Source organism: Bombyx mori, chromosome 13, assembly GCF_030269925.1.
Source record: "Bombyx mori chromosome 13, ASM3026992v2".
In the NCBI taxonomy this organism is placed as follows: Eukaryota; Metazoa; Arthropoda; class Insecta; order Lepidoptera; family Bombycidae; genus Bombyx; species Bombyx mori.
Window position 1 is genome coordinate 7,068,177 of NC_085119.1, and position 15,295 is coordinate 7,083,471.

The following is a 15,295-nucleotide window of genomic DNA, read 5'->3' on the forward strand; positions in this document are numbered from 1 at the left end:
ATTCTCGCACTTTCGAAGGCAATCGTTTCGGAGGCGAATTTCATATTTCGCGATCGATTCGTAACTGACGAAGAAAAGTTGAGGTTCAGCACTATGTGTCGAGGTCACTTGAAGAACGATGCCACTCCGGTTCACTATACGTACAAACTGAGAGGCGATGGTGTGTATTTAGAGACGATTGATCGAACCGGCTGGCGACAATACATCAATAAACTCATTAATCAATGCTGTAAGTATTCAGAGCTTTAATGAATAGGCCAAAACAATTTATAAAAAAAAACCCAAAAAAAAAAACAATCTAACATAATGTACCTTGTAAAAAATTAAGTAATAATAATATTTACTTTTATACTCTGTGCCTTCCTAAACCATTCAACCGATTCCAAATAAGATATGACCTAAAGGTCTCTGTCACCAGGTCATAAAATTAAAAAAAAACAACCGATTTTTTTTAAGATGTCTTCTTAAACTCTGTGTGTCCGGTAAGCCCTTTAAGCCAAGTGTCATTTCTTCTTAGTCTGTTTTATGAAAAATTATATGAAGCAAAAGGAAATGAAACTGATTAATTTCCAAATTTAATAAATTAGAGGAAATTAAATAAAATGAGATGAAATGCGATGAAATAGTCCCAGTAAAATGGTGGTTATTTACTGTCTTTTTCAGTGGACTTTTTGGAAGAACCCGAGAAGCTACGTCCGACGGATTTCTTCCATTTTTCCACATTTCTGGACTTTCACAGATGCTAATCAGTTAATAAATGAGCGTTATTATACATTTAAACCTTAAGAAAATCTAAATTAACAAAATAAAATAATGCACACTGCTTTTCCCGTCAGCAAGATTGTGATGAAATAGGCAATTCTTTTTGGCATCTAAGGGAAATTTACATTGCCTAGTCGGCGATGTACGATAGATAGGTGGTGTGATGATAGTTTCTAGAAATCAATATTTTTATTCCAAATAATTAACCACAGTCACATTATTTCCATACATACATAGTCACTGATTTTCTGTTGTGTGTGTTTAATGTTTGATATTTATGATTTAGAAAAAAATATATTTTTCAGTGGCAGAACATGAATATAATATATTTGGGGACAGCGGAGTCGAGGTGTGTGACGAACTCAACGTATTGTGTCCTGCCATGGCTCGAGCTGTAAGTTACAGTTTATTTTATTTTATATGTAATATCAATTTTATTCAAAACATGATTTATTACGGGTCTACTTTCGATAGTAATTTTTTAAATAATATATTAGACTATCCTCGCTGTGTGCCGGAGCACTTGCTCTTTTAGTTATGATGTGTTAAAATAGCTCGTAAATAGAAGTTTTCTCATATTTGGCCTCATGATATCGTGTCGTCAGCGCCAGCTCTATTCCGATAAGAACCGAATGATTGATTAAATTGATTGATTAAATAACGATTGTAACTGACATTCAACTAGATCGCCTTTGCCTGACTTAATGACTTAGTTAGCACCCCTAACTTTTTTTTTTTTTTTCTTTTTTTTTTAAATAAATAAATATAAATATTTACTAACAATCACGTTATTAGACGTCGGTCGAGGATTGTAGTTTCGGTTCATGTAACGATTAGTTTTAAAGGCTCTCATATCTCGGTATTTAATATCTATATGTTTTCACATAAGCAAGTATTGAGTACGTCATCGCATATATAAGAGTCTGTGGTTCCCTTAATGTAGGGAAGGGAAGTTGGTAGGACCAGATGACCGTGTGTTGATAGTAAAAATAAAATCTTTGAACGTAAAACGAATGTATAATCAAATTTATGATCTTTTTCGTGTCTATATATCACTACAGATCAATTAAATAAAGGTTTAAGAGTTGTTACCGTGGTTGTGAGTATGATCAGCCCACTAAGTTTTTCCGATCCCGTGGTAGATTCCGCGAAGCACTGCTCTTGCCAAGGCTAGTGTTAGTAAATTCTCTCAGGTTGAGCCCGTGAGCTCACCTGTCCAGGAGTAGCTAGAATAGCTCTTTAAGCTACCAGCGAATAGGTAGAAAAAAAAAGAAAAAAAACAGAATATGACCGTACTTGTACTGCAGGCTAATGGCGGTATAGTAGTGTGCGTGGGCACGGCGGGCGTGGGCCGCGCCGCCGCGAGTCGCTTGGTGTGCGCCGCGCTGCAGGCCGCGCTCTACCCCATCGACAATCCCTCGCAGTTTAATGGACAGTTCAAAAATGTATTGTTTTCTCGTTATTTTACTTATTCTCTATCGCACTAACTATAATTACAAAATCAAAAGACCGATTGCCTTTTTAATCGGTTAGGCTCTAATGGCAAGTCAAGTTTGGTAGATGGGTGTGTTTTGTTCGAAATTATAATTAACATAATATTTCTAAAAACGAACGATAAGGAAGCAGCAGTTATATGGCCACATAAATTATATTCAAGTGTTAGTCTGTACAACAATTATGGACTAGAAAGAGACAGTTATATTTAATTTTGTTTTCTTTATTTTTGGGGTTATAATTTTTTCAAAACAGGCATTGTCATCGTCCGGAGACGCCACGCATACGCTAGTGGTGCTGTCGGAATCTGCTGCGAACAGTGCAACCATAGCGTGTATAGAAGCTCTGATCAGAGCGCGATCTTTGAATGCCATTCCCGAGCACATGCTACCCGGTGCGAACAACCCACACATGTTGGACAGTAAGAAATAACTTTTTAAAAACACAATTAACATGAATACATTGGAACATCGATAACGATTCTCGAACTATTCCGAAATATAAATTCAAACATTGTGTGCTATTTACAGATATAAAACAATGCCTAGGTATTGTGATATGCCTTGACAAGAACCAAAGTAACCTAGCAGAGCTAATAGAGAAATATCCCATACTTTACAATCAAGCCGATTTAATATGGTTAGAGAAATGGTCGGAAGAGACACTGCGGGATGTTCCGTCATTGATCATAGATAGGTATCGATTGCATCGAGCAATAGAGTCTACCTACATATCGATATTGAAACACGTAGTATTGGCACACATTGTCGACGTTGCACTTGCACTCGGAATTAGATTTTTTCTCTGTATATTTGTAATCCCTATTACATATCGTAGTACTCATTTTTTGTGTAAAAAAAATTTTGTTGCTTACGGCAGTGATAAATTGTAGTTATATAAATTGTAATCTCAATGTTCACAGACTTCTAAAGGAGAACGTAACTGATATTACAAAGGATCAACTCGAAAAAATTCCTATCGATGGATTCGTTAAAATTCACAAAAGCCTCGAGACTGATTGCATGCGAGCTCCGTGCCGATATGTCAACTTCGTCAAAACCTACTTCTATATCATGAGCCGAAAGAAGACGGCCCTCGTTCAAAGACAAAATACACTTTCGGTTCGTTGAAGTTTGTTGTAATAGAGGTTTTAATAATTCTAAACTTTCCTTAAAAGTTCCTTCCTGTACATGACATTTCTTTTGATATATGAATTTGATATATGACATTTATTTATGTATATGAGTTTATTATTCTTTTCGGCTATTAATTTCTTTCCTACGATGTTTCTTGTACTCACCGATAAGATCGCTTTTTTGCATTTTTTGTCTTAAATCCTTTGATTTCAATTTGGTGTAAAGCCGCTTTCAAACTATGCTATAATATGATAGCATATAGTAATATAATATTGCGCACCATAAATTGTTATGGACACGTTCACACTGTACTGTACTATATATTGTTGACTAAGTATACGATGCTATACTAAATGGCACTATAGCATAGCGTAGTCTGAAAGTAGCTTAAAGCGAAATATAAAGAATATTTCGCTTTAATAAAAAAAATACAAATTACAATTACAAATTACAAATAAAAAAATCTGAAAACGGAATACGACAGGCCGGCCTCGATGCCTTGAAGCGCGCGCGTACTGAGGTGGCAACACTGCAGACCAACGCGTCCAAACAGGAAGCCGAACTCTCAGATAAACAAGCGAAAGCTAATCAGGCGCTGGACCAGATCAGCGCCACGGTGCGCGCCACCACCGACAGGAAGGAGGAAATGCATGCCTTGAAGAAGAACATCGAAATTGAAAACGAGAAATTGCAGAAACAGTTGAGTTGTTCATGTCCTAATCAATAGTCGGGTTCATGTAGTGGTCTATAATGTAATATGGTACGTTATTTACGTGTATATTTGAAGTCGTCGTGGCCTAAAGGATAAGACGTCCGTTGCATTCGTGTCGAGTTTTTAATGAAATACTTACGTAACAAATTTTAATGTTCTCGATTGACTTCCACGGTGAAGGAATAACATCGTATAATAAAAAACAAACCCGCAAAATTATAATTTGTGTAATTACAGGTGGTAAGACCTCTTGTCAGTCCGCATGGGTAGGTACCACCGCCCTGTCTATTTCCGCCGTGAAGCAGTTATTATGTGTTTCGGTTTGAATGGTGGGGCAGCCGTTGTAACTTATATCTCTAGACTCCGGTAACCACTTAACCAGGTGGGATCACTCGTCCAACTATCTATGCAATAAAAAAATTGTACATTTTTAGGAAAGAAGAAATCGAGGCGGAGCTTGCATCAGTAGAGCCAGTGATTGCGGCCGCTCGGGCTGCCGTAGGAGACATACGGCCCGAATCACTCAGCGAAGTGCGTTGCTATCTTTTGAAATATATTAAAATAATACGTGAATTAGATACAGGTTGTTCGTTCACACGACAGGTGCGGTCGTTGCGCGCCCCGCCGGACGTGGTGCGGGACGTGCTCGAAGGGGTGTTGCGGCTCATGGGCATCGCCGACACCTCGTGGCACTCCATGAAAAACTTCCTCGCGAAACGCGGAGTCAAGGAGGACATAAGGTTCGTTTCGTTTAGACTTATTGAATATAGGTGAGCACACGGCCGACGCGGCGCGGCCGTTAATCGGTTCATCGTTCATTGGAAATATACTTACATAATGTTCAAAGATTGGGAATTGAAGCAGTGTTAAATCGTGACATAAATAAAATACTACTTTCAACGGTTTTCAGCTCGGACTTTCTTCTGCCTGATAACGCAGAAATATTAGAAACATAAATAAGAAACAACAATTACAAACCACAACTAATATGACTGACAACTGAATCTAAATCCTTCGATATTGAAATCAGAGTCGTTAATAATTAAACCAACGAGTTGTTTTACTACACCTGACTTTAGGTAATAAAACTCGGACGGTTCAAATTGTTTACTTTTTCTTCGTTACGCGTGTCTGCGGTTCTAATAGTTTTACGAGAGTAAATCGGATGGCAGGTGCCTGGACGCGAGCCAGATAAGCCCGGCCGCTATCGAAGGTGTGAAGAAGCTGCTGGAGCGTCGCGGCGCGTCGTTCGAGGCGGCGGCGGCGCGGCGCGCCAGTGCGGCGTGCGCCCCGCTCGCGGCCTGGGTGCGCGCCAACCTGCGCCACGCCGACGCGCTCGTCCGCGTGCGCCCGCTGCAGGACAAGCAGGCCACCTTACACAAGTACGCGCACTACCGCACTTCTACACTTGCATCTGTCACATGTCGAGCTTCACTAGCTTGTATAGAAACGTTCCCTGCATTTAGTTGTGTTTTCTTTCACGATTAGAACAGTTTCAGAAATGTAAGTTTATCGAAAAACAACTTCCTCCTGAGGTAATTTAGATGTTGTTTCGAATAACGCATTATTTTCAAATAATATTCTCTTGACTAAAAATAACTAGAATATCCGAAAAAGATCGATAATTATGTGCAACATTATAATTGAAGCAAAACGATACCGCTCAATACTAACCACACTCGGTGAATGCTGTACTCGCATAATAGGTACAAAAGAAGAATTAAGTATGTTGTTTGACAAACCAATTATCCAAGATTTAGTTCACAGCACATTCATCTTGATATTTTTTTAGAAATACCTTATTGGTTCACGTTTTTCGTTTAACCGTACATTCGCCATACCTAATTGTGGATATAATGATTGATAGGAACCTCCAAGAAGCCGAGGATCAGCTGTCGACATTGTCGAGCGGGCTGGCGACGGTGGACGAGCGCGTGGCGGCGCTGAAGGAGCAGCTGGGCCGGCACTCGCGGGACGCGGCCGCGCTCGAGCTCAGCGTCGCCAGCGCCGCGCAGACCATCGCCGCCGCCACGCAGCTACTCGACCAGCTCGCACACGAATACACGGCCTGGGAACGTGACGTAAGCTACATCTTGCGTGCCATCTACATATGCACAACATCTTATACAATCTTAGTCCCTAGTATTTGTCTTCAATTAACCTTATACTATTGACAAACTTCTACCCACTCGTTCCTATTGTCAACACTAGGCTATTAGGGTCAAGCTAATCTTAAAACTTAAGCTTGTCGAAAAAATATCGATATATCGATAATTTTTGTTCCACGTGCCGATGCGTTTGAGCGATATTTAATGTTTTGAAATATCAATATAAATTTCCAATTATTGTTAAAGCCTGTGAAAAGTGATTATTTTTCAGACGAATAAATGAAAAATTGAAAAATTAAATTATTAAATAAAACATATAATTTTATGTAAATGTAAATGAAGACATTACAGATATTTTCAGTTAATTTGTTTTTTTATTCAGTCATGTGAGATTAACATAGATATCTCAATATATTGGACTTTTAAAGCACCTCTATTTCTCTTTCAAATAGATACCTTATCTTGATAATTTAAATTTATCTTAGCAAAAATATATCGATACTCTTTGAAACTAACACCTGTAACAAAGTACAAACCCTGTTCTAAATTATAACAATGAGACGAATTCTTAAAACTACAGTATTCCTAAATGATTATAATGGTATGAATTGGTTAAAAATTATACTCTGAATAACTAAGTTATCGTTTTATATGCTATGTAAAGGTCTGCCGTTTTCTGTAGTAGCAACATTTTGAGTTTGCGTTTGCATAAATATTCGACAACTCTAATAGAACAAAGCACTAACTGACGACATGTTTCCTGATGGGTTGCGAGGTTTTTATTGCCCTTGTAGGCAGACGAGCATACGGCCCACCTGATGGTGAGTGGTTACCGTCGCCCATAGACCTCAGCAATGCCAGGGGCAGAGCCAGACCGCTACCTACAGCTAATAGCTGGTTCGAATACACTGAAATATGGGTTTGACTAAATTAAAGAAATAAAATTCGAAATAACAAAATCTGCGAATGATTTTTTTAATTTTGCAGCTGGCAAACATTTCGACGGAAATATCGCAGCTGAGCGTACGTTCGTTGTTAGCTGCGGCCTACGTCGTGTACCTCCCCGACCTGACAGAGCCACAAGCTCTGTGAGTATACATTTTGTAGCACGACGGTAGCAAGAATTGGGATTTGCTCCCGATTTACAAGCACTTTAAGTACTATTTTGTCTGCTGGTTAAATATTTTAATGATTCAGTACGTATGCTTCAATTTCCTTGGCACGCGTGGACTTGTCTTTCTAAATACGTAACTTAGCCACGATTTATACCTTTTAATTTTTCGCCAGCGATAAATATTGTACAGTCAGTACAATACAGCGGTATGACTACGCGGGTCGGAGGTTTGGATATTAATAATATGTATTTATTACTAGCATAATTTAGCGTTTTTTCTTCCTTGTCGGTACAATAATTCATATATTATCATTAAAAAATCAGTTAGGTTATAATTCTTTTTTTTTTTCAGGGTTTACATACATAAATGGAGTAAGTTTGTTGGATTTGACGACTCCTCATTTTCTGTCATCAATTTCCTATCTACGACGGAGAAGCAGTTGAAATGGGACGCGGACGGTCTTCCCGCGGATAGTTCAGCTGTCAAGAATGCCGTTTTAATCGATCAGGTATTGAGCGTGAACCCTTGATGCGGAGCGTTGTAATACCGACTATTGCGCATTTTGGTTATAGGGTTATAGGTATTACGTATCGACCTATAAGGACGCGTCTTAGCGCGTGCATATATCACGTTTTTAATAAGTTAATAACGTTTATAATATAAATAACCATTTCAAATGATTTTGCTGGGAATTTAGCGTTGATAGCATTTTGTATAATTTTTGAGTAACGATTTTTCAAAAATCCTTTTATTATAACAATTTTTGCAACATATGTGAAAATAAGCTCAGCACTAAAAAGGGTGAAATTGTAGAGAAGTCCGAACTGTTGATTATTTAGAACTGTTTAAAGTCACCCATCATAACTGCATCCTTTCAGGTGCTAGAAGCCCAGAAATGCGGCCTCACTCCGTTCCTGATAGACCCGGACGGCGAGGGCATGACGTGGCTAAAGAACACGCTCGCCGATCAACAATGCGATTTTGTTTCACAGAACAGTGAGAAGCTGTCTACCGCCGTTCAGTATGCAATTAGGTAGATAAACAATTTTAAATATGCAGTATGTATTTCTTTGCGCTTTGAACGATGGAGTTTGTCTTATAAATCAATGAACATCGGCTGCACGCACGAAATACTGTCACGTTCCGCCTGAGCCTGAGCGTGCAAGCGAGAGCGCGGGACAAGTGATAGAGAGGATCGATAGGCCCAAGCGTTGGCTTGTGACACATTTATCTCTCTTCTCGCGTGACGTCAGAGCTAGCAGTTCAAAAAGTTCTACTGCTGACGTTATCACGTAAAACTTATCGTCCGTAAACTGACTTTGCAGACAACCAATTATTTTTGGAGTTTACTCCTTTAGAATCGATTTACATATATAGGCCCGGGGTATGAAAATTATGGGGACCAAAATCGTACTAGCATGTCACACGAAATGCGTTATGCGCATTTCGTGTGACATGCTAGTACATGCGCCGGCAGTCCGCCACAAAGCCTCGTACTGATCGCGCGTTTCTCTCATTATTGTATTGGAGTTTACTCCTTTAGAATCGATTTACATATATAGGCCCGGGGTATGAAAATTATGGGGACCAAAATCGTACTAGCATGTCACACGAAATGCGTTATGCGCCTGATTGCGCATGTCACACGAAATGCGTCATCGCAGGTGACGCCGGGCTGCTGCGCCGGCAGTCCGCCACAAAGCCTCGTACTGATCGCGCGTTTCTCTCATTATTGTATTTTCATATATTTGTTAGTCGTTTGTTTTGTGTCTCGTTAATTTGTTAATAATCTGTAGTGTATCGTGTTGTCGTAATATAGAACTATTTCTCGTATTGTTTCGTTTAATTTTTTATATCCAGTAAACTCCAGTCGTGCGTCGGAGCGGACACACACACTTTTTTTTCATATATTTGTTAGTCGTTTGTTTTGTGTCTCGTTAATTTGTTAATAATCTGTAGTGTATCGTGTTGTCGTAATATAGAACTATTTCTCGTATTGTTTCGTTTAATTTTTTATATCCAGTAAACTCCAGTCGTGCGTCGGAGCGGACACACACACTTTTATTTAATAAAGAGCTAGGTTTTGTCCTAATGGTATTCGATAGAATATAGTTGTTCGTGTTAAACATAAATATTTAAAATAATTATTATAGTGATTTGGTAAATGTGGTTTGGAAAACTTCACGATGCACACATTAATTAGATCAAGGGAAAACTAGACATATTCACGCCTATTTTTACCGCGCGTATTGCTACTTAATATCATATTTTATATCTTAAGTTTGGTAAATGAGCTTAAGCCAATTCAGATATTAAGTGATTACAGGAGCTCACAGACGTCACAGCATACGCCACAGTACGGGTTGTCCACCCAGCCCTCTGTTGTGATAATGATAACAACTCCAATATTGAGTAATTGTTTATTGATATACTTACACCGATTGGTGACTGTTTATATGATAAAATTGACATTATGTGAGTACGCGACGCCTTGCTGATGGTGGTACACGAACTTACTCGAAAATGAATGACTTTGATGTAAAATGCATCGGTATGCAGTATAATGTGCGCGCTGGCCCGTACAGCCGCTACTAACCATGTATTAGTGCCCAGTAGTCGTTGGTTAAAAAATATAATCCCTAGGGACGGGTAACCAAGACGTTTTGTGGCTTAAAGGGAGTGACAGGTATTTAGGATAATGATTTATCGAAACTGTTCAGACTGGGCCGTATCTTGGTGATCACGGAGGCGGAGCACGTGGCGGAGGCGTACGGCGCGCTGGCGTGTGGGCGGCGCGGCGCGGCGGCGCGCGTGCTGTTGCACTGCCGTGACGTCACGGCGCCCGCGCGTCTGCCGCCACATCAGCGCGCCGCGCTCTCCCTGCTGCACTTCACCGCCAGACTCGATGGACTCACCGGTATGCAATTAGTATATTTTTGAAAATTTAAAAAAAATTACGTCGTTTGAATTGTTTTATTTTGTCAGTCTTGTAATAATGGTTGTATGTTAACCATTGATTATTTAATTCTGTGAAAGTGCACAGTTGCAGAAATTGAATTAAGTTGATGACTTATTTTGTTCTTTTAAAAAGAAAAGTATAGTTACAATAATTTGTGCTACAAATTTCGAAGTTGAAACGACAATAAACAACTACTACATAAACAAAAAACAATAATAGGAAATTATGTTTTTTAATTGTTAAACTATTACTGTTTTTTATTACAGTTCAATGAAATCTAATTGAGTAACATTACGTTATTTTAAGTACTACTAAATTTACTAAATTATACTTTTCCGTCATTTTTACTGCCCTCGCACCTGGAATCACCAGCGTTACTTGACCCGATACTGGCATTTAGTGAAGCACACTGAGACTGTCATTGTTCCATGATTAGACTCTGAAATATTATAAAAAAATACAATACCTGTTTTCATACTCAAAGGCCCTCAAATATTCGGATTACAAGCCAAGCAATTGCCATCTCCATGAGAACTTATAATTGATGTATGATTGTAAACATTCTCATGATTTATTTTCAGACCAGCTCGTCCACTACGCTTTACAACAACAGAATCCGGATATGAATGAAAAATTGAAGGAAATCAAAATTCAAAAAGCCACCTACCAGAAACAACAACACGAATTGCAGGTACGAACAAAGAAGTCTTCTTACAAGGTCTATTAATTTCATATCTACTAAAAAATGTTTTTTGTTCAGGAAAATCTGCTTAGGGACCTTTCCGGGAACGTGGACATATTGCACGACGCGAACCTGTTGGCGTCGTTGAACCGGACGCGCGCAGCGAACGCCGCGATAAGGGAAGCGCTCGACGGGGCGCGCGCGCTCGAGGCGCAGAGCCGCGGCGCGGGGGGGGCGCACGCGGCCGCCGCCCGCCGCACCGCGCGCCTGGCGCTGGCCGTGCGGCGCGTGGCGGAGCGACGCCCGCTCGTGGCGCTGCCCGTGGACGCCGTGCTCGAGATGTTCGCCGATGCCCTGCGTACTCTTGGCGTGAGTAGATCATACACTCTTATTGTTTCCATCTCATATTTAGCGGAAACGTATCATTTTGATCTGAATACAAAATCTATAAATTTTATCATCACTTTTATGTTTTTTAGAACTTACTTTTATACGGTTAGATATTAAGAGTGACATAGTATATAATCTTTTTAATTCGAAAGTCATTCATTTCACCAATAAAAGGGAGGTACAAAGATTTTGACGTACATAATATACAGATATTGCCATTACATGCTATATGCGCTGCCGTAGTCGGTCCTCCCTCAATATCTCTTGGTTTTTTTTAATATTATTTTTTAGAGCCATTCACCTATTAGGTTAAGTCGGCTAATATCTCTTGTTGGTTACAGCAAAAATCTCAACCAAAAACGGACGACGTCATCAAGTATGTGACGAGGAGAATCATTGAAAGAGTTCTCTTGGGACTTTATAAAAAAGATAATTACATCATTGTTCTTCATCTACTGAAAGAAGTCTACGATGAGCTCATGCCGGATAAGGTAATAATAGCAATGAAGTAGGAAACCTATGAAAATGAAACGTCAACCAAAATTTCGTGCCACTGTGACGTCATCTGGCCACAAAACATGGCGGCTTTAGTGCTGTACAAAAGATTTCAATGTTATCAGGTTTTATCGATAAGTAAGTAGGTATATTGTTATGTGCAAATATGATATGATTTAGATGGGTGAAATCTAAGACAAGTTCGTCCTTCGAATTTGCCAAGTAAACGATATGATGATTTTTAAAAGTTGCTACACTGATTTTATAAAGTTGTCGTTTGTCGCAAAACATAAAGATATGGCGTAGTTCAAAGCCATCAGCCCATTTCTAGCATGCTAAATGTTATCGTATTTTGAGTACGTGTTTTTCTTAGACTATAACAATCTATTTTAATTGTATTGCTGACTCTAAAGTCCGTAACATACTACCGCAGCGCACCCCAAGGAAGGTGCGCCGCACCATTTGAATCACTTTCGCTTGAGAGTGATTCAAATTTTAAACTTATCAAGGGACCGCGTGAAAAAAAAAACACCTACAGAACATTTATTCATTAATTTCAAACGTCATTCCTTGTGACTTCCTCTCTAAAATCACTTAATTATTAAATATTTAACAAATTTACAATAGTGTTTTCCTCACTGCGGAATAAAACTATTTTATTTAAATAGTTCCGAAGAGATTTTGTCGGTAGCCTTTTTCCCGAAATATCTAAACAGAATGTCTAAATATGTTTTGATGACATATTTTAAAGTGGTATTTATGATTAGTGTCATGATCAATAGATTCCGACCGAAAAATGGATTTTTCGGATGAGGGCTCCATAATGAATTTAAATACATATAGATAATAGTTTTAGGGCATCGACTTTCTTGAGATCCTATAAAATACGTTTTAATTATTATTTTTGTATGTTTTAAGCATGATAAATTATGAAATTTTATATAATCAATCATATTAAATCGATATCAAAGTCAATAAATAATGTACAACCCAAAACAGACGGCCGAACTGACGTGACAATGACATTTGGCGCGCTAAACATGGCGGATTTTCGGCCTCATTAGACGGAGACGGAGATATTTACGTATATTCATGTTTCATTTTATGTACGCACTGAAATACTGTTATATTGTTTTCCTGCGAGTTAAAGTGCTGAGTAAGAACGAGATAGATATATGTTTATGTATGTGCCTTCAAAATGGGTGCTATTTATATAAGCAATTGTACGTATAGAACAATATGTCGTGTCCCTACTATATAGGTCTATGAATAATAGTCGCCGGTGTGTTCGCAATTTTGTATCAACTTTGAAACTGTTCTAATTACGGAACGCAATTATTCATGGCGCATGTCCGTTTCAGTTGTGGAATTTACTTGTAAGTAGCAACGATGTTTTAGAAGATACAGATAATGTGAATGAAATTAGGAGATCATATCCGTGGATCCCAGATGGATGCGTAAGAAAAGTTGCGAAATTGAAGGTAATATGCGAATCTTTCTATTAAATAATTTTAATTTGAAACGTTAACATCTGAGAGGAACATTTTAAGAATTTGGACTGCGATGATAAAAAAAGTTGTAATGTCGATTCAATACGATGATTCGAGATGAATAGTTAGACGATGTTTTAATACCTTTGGTAATAACTGTTATCGCACCATTAAAATAAATTCAAACAAAGACAACATTATATTTCTAATTTCTCGGTTATTTTCATTATAAATACTGTTATTTTACGGTTTTCACCACGTTAAGGTAATTTTAGTGAAAATTCGATGTTTATGCATCAACCGTGATCATGTTGCATCTTAAGAAAATGTGCTTGCATCATTTATACATAATTGATAACTTACTTTTCTTTTGCTATTTACTACTATTTATTTTTATTCTTTATAACTTATCTCTCGTCTATCCCTAATTACATAATAATATGTAGTAAATGACTGTTATTCTTAATTCAGATAACGGATGAGAATCTATTTAACAAGTTGTGTTTGAACAAAGAAGATATGTGGAGAGAGTTTCTTGAATCTGGCGACAGCAAGGTCATCAGTAAATTGGGCATTACTCCTTTTGAATATGTCGTCTCCGTGGCATCGGTTCGTCCCGACGGCTTATATAGGGCCCTCGTGGAATTTGTTGATCAAGCTTTGGGTAAATTACTTTTTTATAACTATTTAATATCGCTTGAAAACTGAATTGAATTAAAATCGAAGTGTAAGAATACGATTACGGTGAATGACATTATTAGACATTACGAATAAATGAACAAGATTAATTTCTTGAAATGTAATTAATATGGGCGCGACCTTATCGCTTAAAACGATGTCTTTTAAAACAACCACGTAAAGAAATAAAATATTTAGTAATTGGCGACGACGTGTTGCCAACGATACGAATATTTAAAATATTCTCAATATAACCGTGAAGGCTGTTCACCCTAACACTCGAGCGATGGTTCTCGATGCGATGTGTTGTAAATTATTTATGTTACTTTATTCGATGATTGACATCTTGTTTGTGTTTTTGATATCTATTCTTATCGTTCTTTTTCTTATTTGTAACTAAATCACGTGGTGAGCCATACTCATCTCTCGAGTGCAAAGGGTTAAAATCGTACCTACCATCAGGTGTCACACATTAACAGTGCTGTATATTGTGCAAGGTGCGGGCGTGATGTCATGCGGCTCGGCGCTGGGTGTGGCGGGGCGCAGCGCGGGGCGGGGCGGGGCGCGACGCCCGGTGCTGCTGCGGCACGCGCATGCGCGGGACCTGCTCCTCGCGCACGCACAGGCCAACGCTCTACCGCTCACGCTGGTGCGTACTACACGCGAAATCTATACTAATATACACCCCTATTTTTTAATTAGTACAAAAAATTTAACTGGGCTATAAGTACCTTTAACTAATCATATTTGTGTAGTTAAAAAATGAAAAACACTAAGTCTGAAAACTGTCCACAAAAATACGTAATAACTGGTAAACGCTAAATAATTATAAAAAAATCAATCAATGACCGATAGTAGGTACGTGCGACGGGGTTTGGGTACCTACGGGGCGCTGCTCCATTGATAAATTCCGGGAAACTCAAGTCGAAGCCCGCCACCCCTTGTCCCTCGGCGCCCGCGCCGCGCCCCGACGCAACAACGACAAAAAACAGTGCTAAATTGTTAGCGGAAGTGTGCGCATGCTTTTTTACGTTGCAACAATTGTTTATTTAAGTTTTCCCTGACGCGATGGCTTATCAGTTCACGGGAGTATGTAGCTATGCTTCGTGCGTACTTTTTGAGTGGAGAAAACGCGAGTGCAGCTGTACGTATGTACAGGGAAGACACCCGAACGCTCGACAGCGACATTACCAGCGTTTACTTGATCACGGTTCATTCCACGCACGGTCACATAGTCAAGAACGAGGAAGACCGGCGTTGTAACAAAATCTGTA

At 38.9% G+C, this 15,295-nt stretch overlaps 1 protein-coding gene across 1 annotated transcript in view; it reads left to right on the plus strand.

Moving 5' to 3' along the window:
• Positions 1–15,295, plus strand: part of LOC101738046 (cytoplasmic dynein 2 heavy chain 1) — an 88,851-nt gene that overhangs the window by 63,316 nt on the left and 10,240 nt on the right. The window contains exons 44-64 of the mRNA XM_038014778.2: positions 19–229; positions 1,068–1,156; positions 2,070–2,207; positions 2,512–2,677; positions 2,787–2,952; positions 3,179–3,377; positions 3,877–4,091; positions 4,539–4,635; positions 4,708–4,844; positions 5,277–5,486; positions 5,972–6,185; positions 7,200–7,300; positions 7,679–7,835; positions 8,206–8,360; positions 10,048–10,244; positions 10,868–10,977; positions 11,047–11,337; positions 11,700–11,849; positions 13,215–13,334; positions 13,815–14,007; positions 14,519–14,670. Of these exons, the coding sequence (XP_037870706.1) occupies positions 19–229; positions 1,068–1,156; positions 2,070–2,207; positions 2,512–2,677; positions 2,787–2,952; positions 3,179–3,377; positions 3,877–4,091; positions 4,539–4,635; positions 4,708–4,844; positions 5,277–5,486; positions 5,972–6,185; positions 7,200–7,300; positions 7,679–7,835; positions 8,206–8,360; positions 10,048–10,244; positions 10,868–10,977; positions 11,047–11,337; positions 11,700–11,849; positions 13,215–13,334; positions 13,815–14,007; positions 14,519–14,670 (3,468 nt within the window). The remainder of the gene's footprint in view (positions 1–18; positions 230–1,067; positions 1,157–2,069; positions 2,208–2,511; positions 2,678–2,786; positions 2,953–3,178; positions 3,378–3,876; positions 4,092–4,538; positions 4,636–4,707; positions 4,845–5,276; positions 5,487–5,971; positions 6,186–7,199; positions 7,301–7,678; positions 7,836–8,205; positions 8,361–10,047; positions 10,245–10,867; positions 10,978–11,046; positions 11,338–11,699; positions 11,850–13,214; positions 13,335–13,814; positions 14,008–14,518; positions 14,671–15,295) is intronic.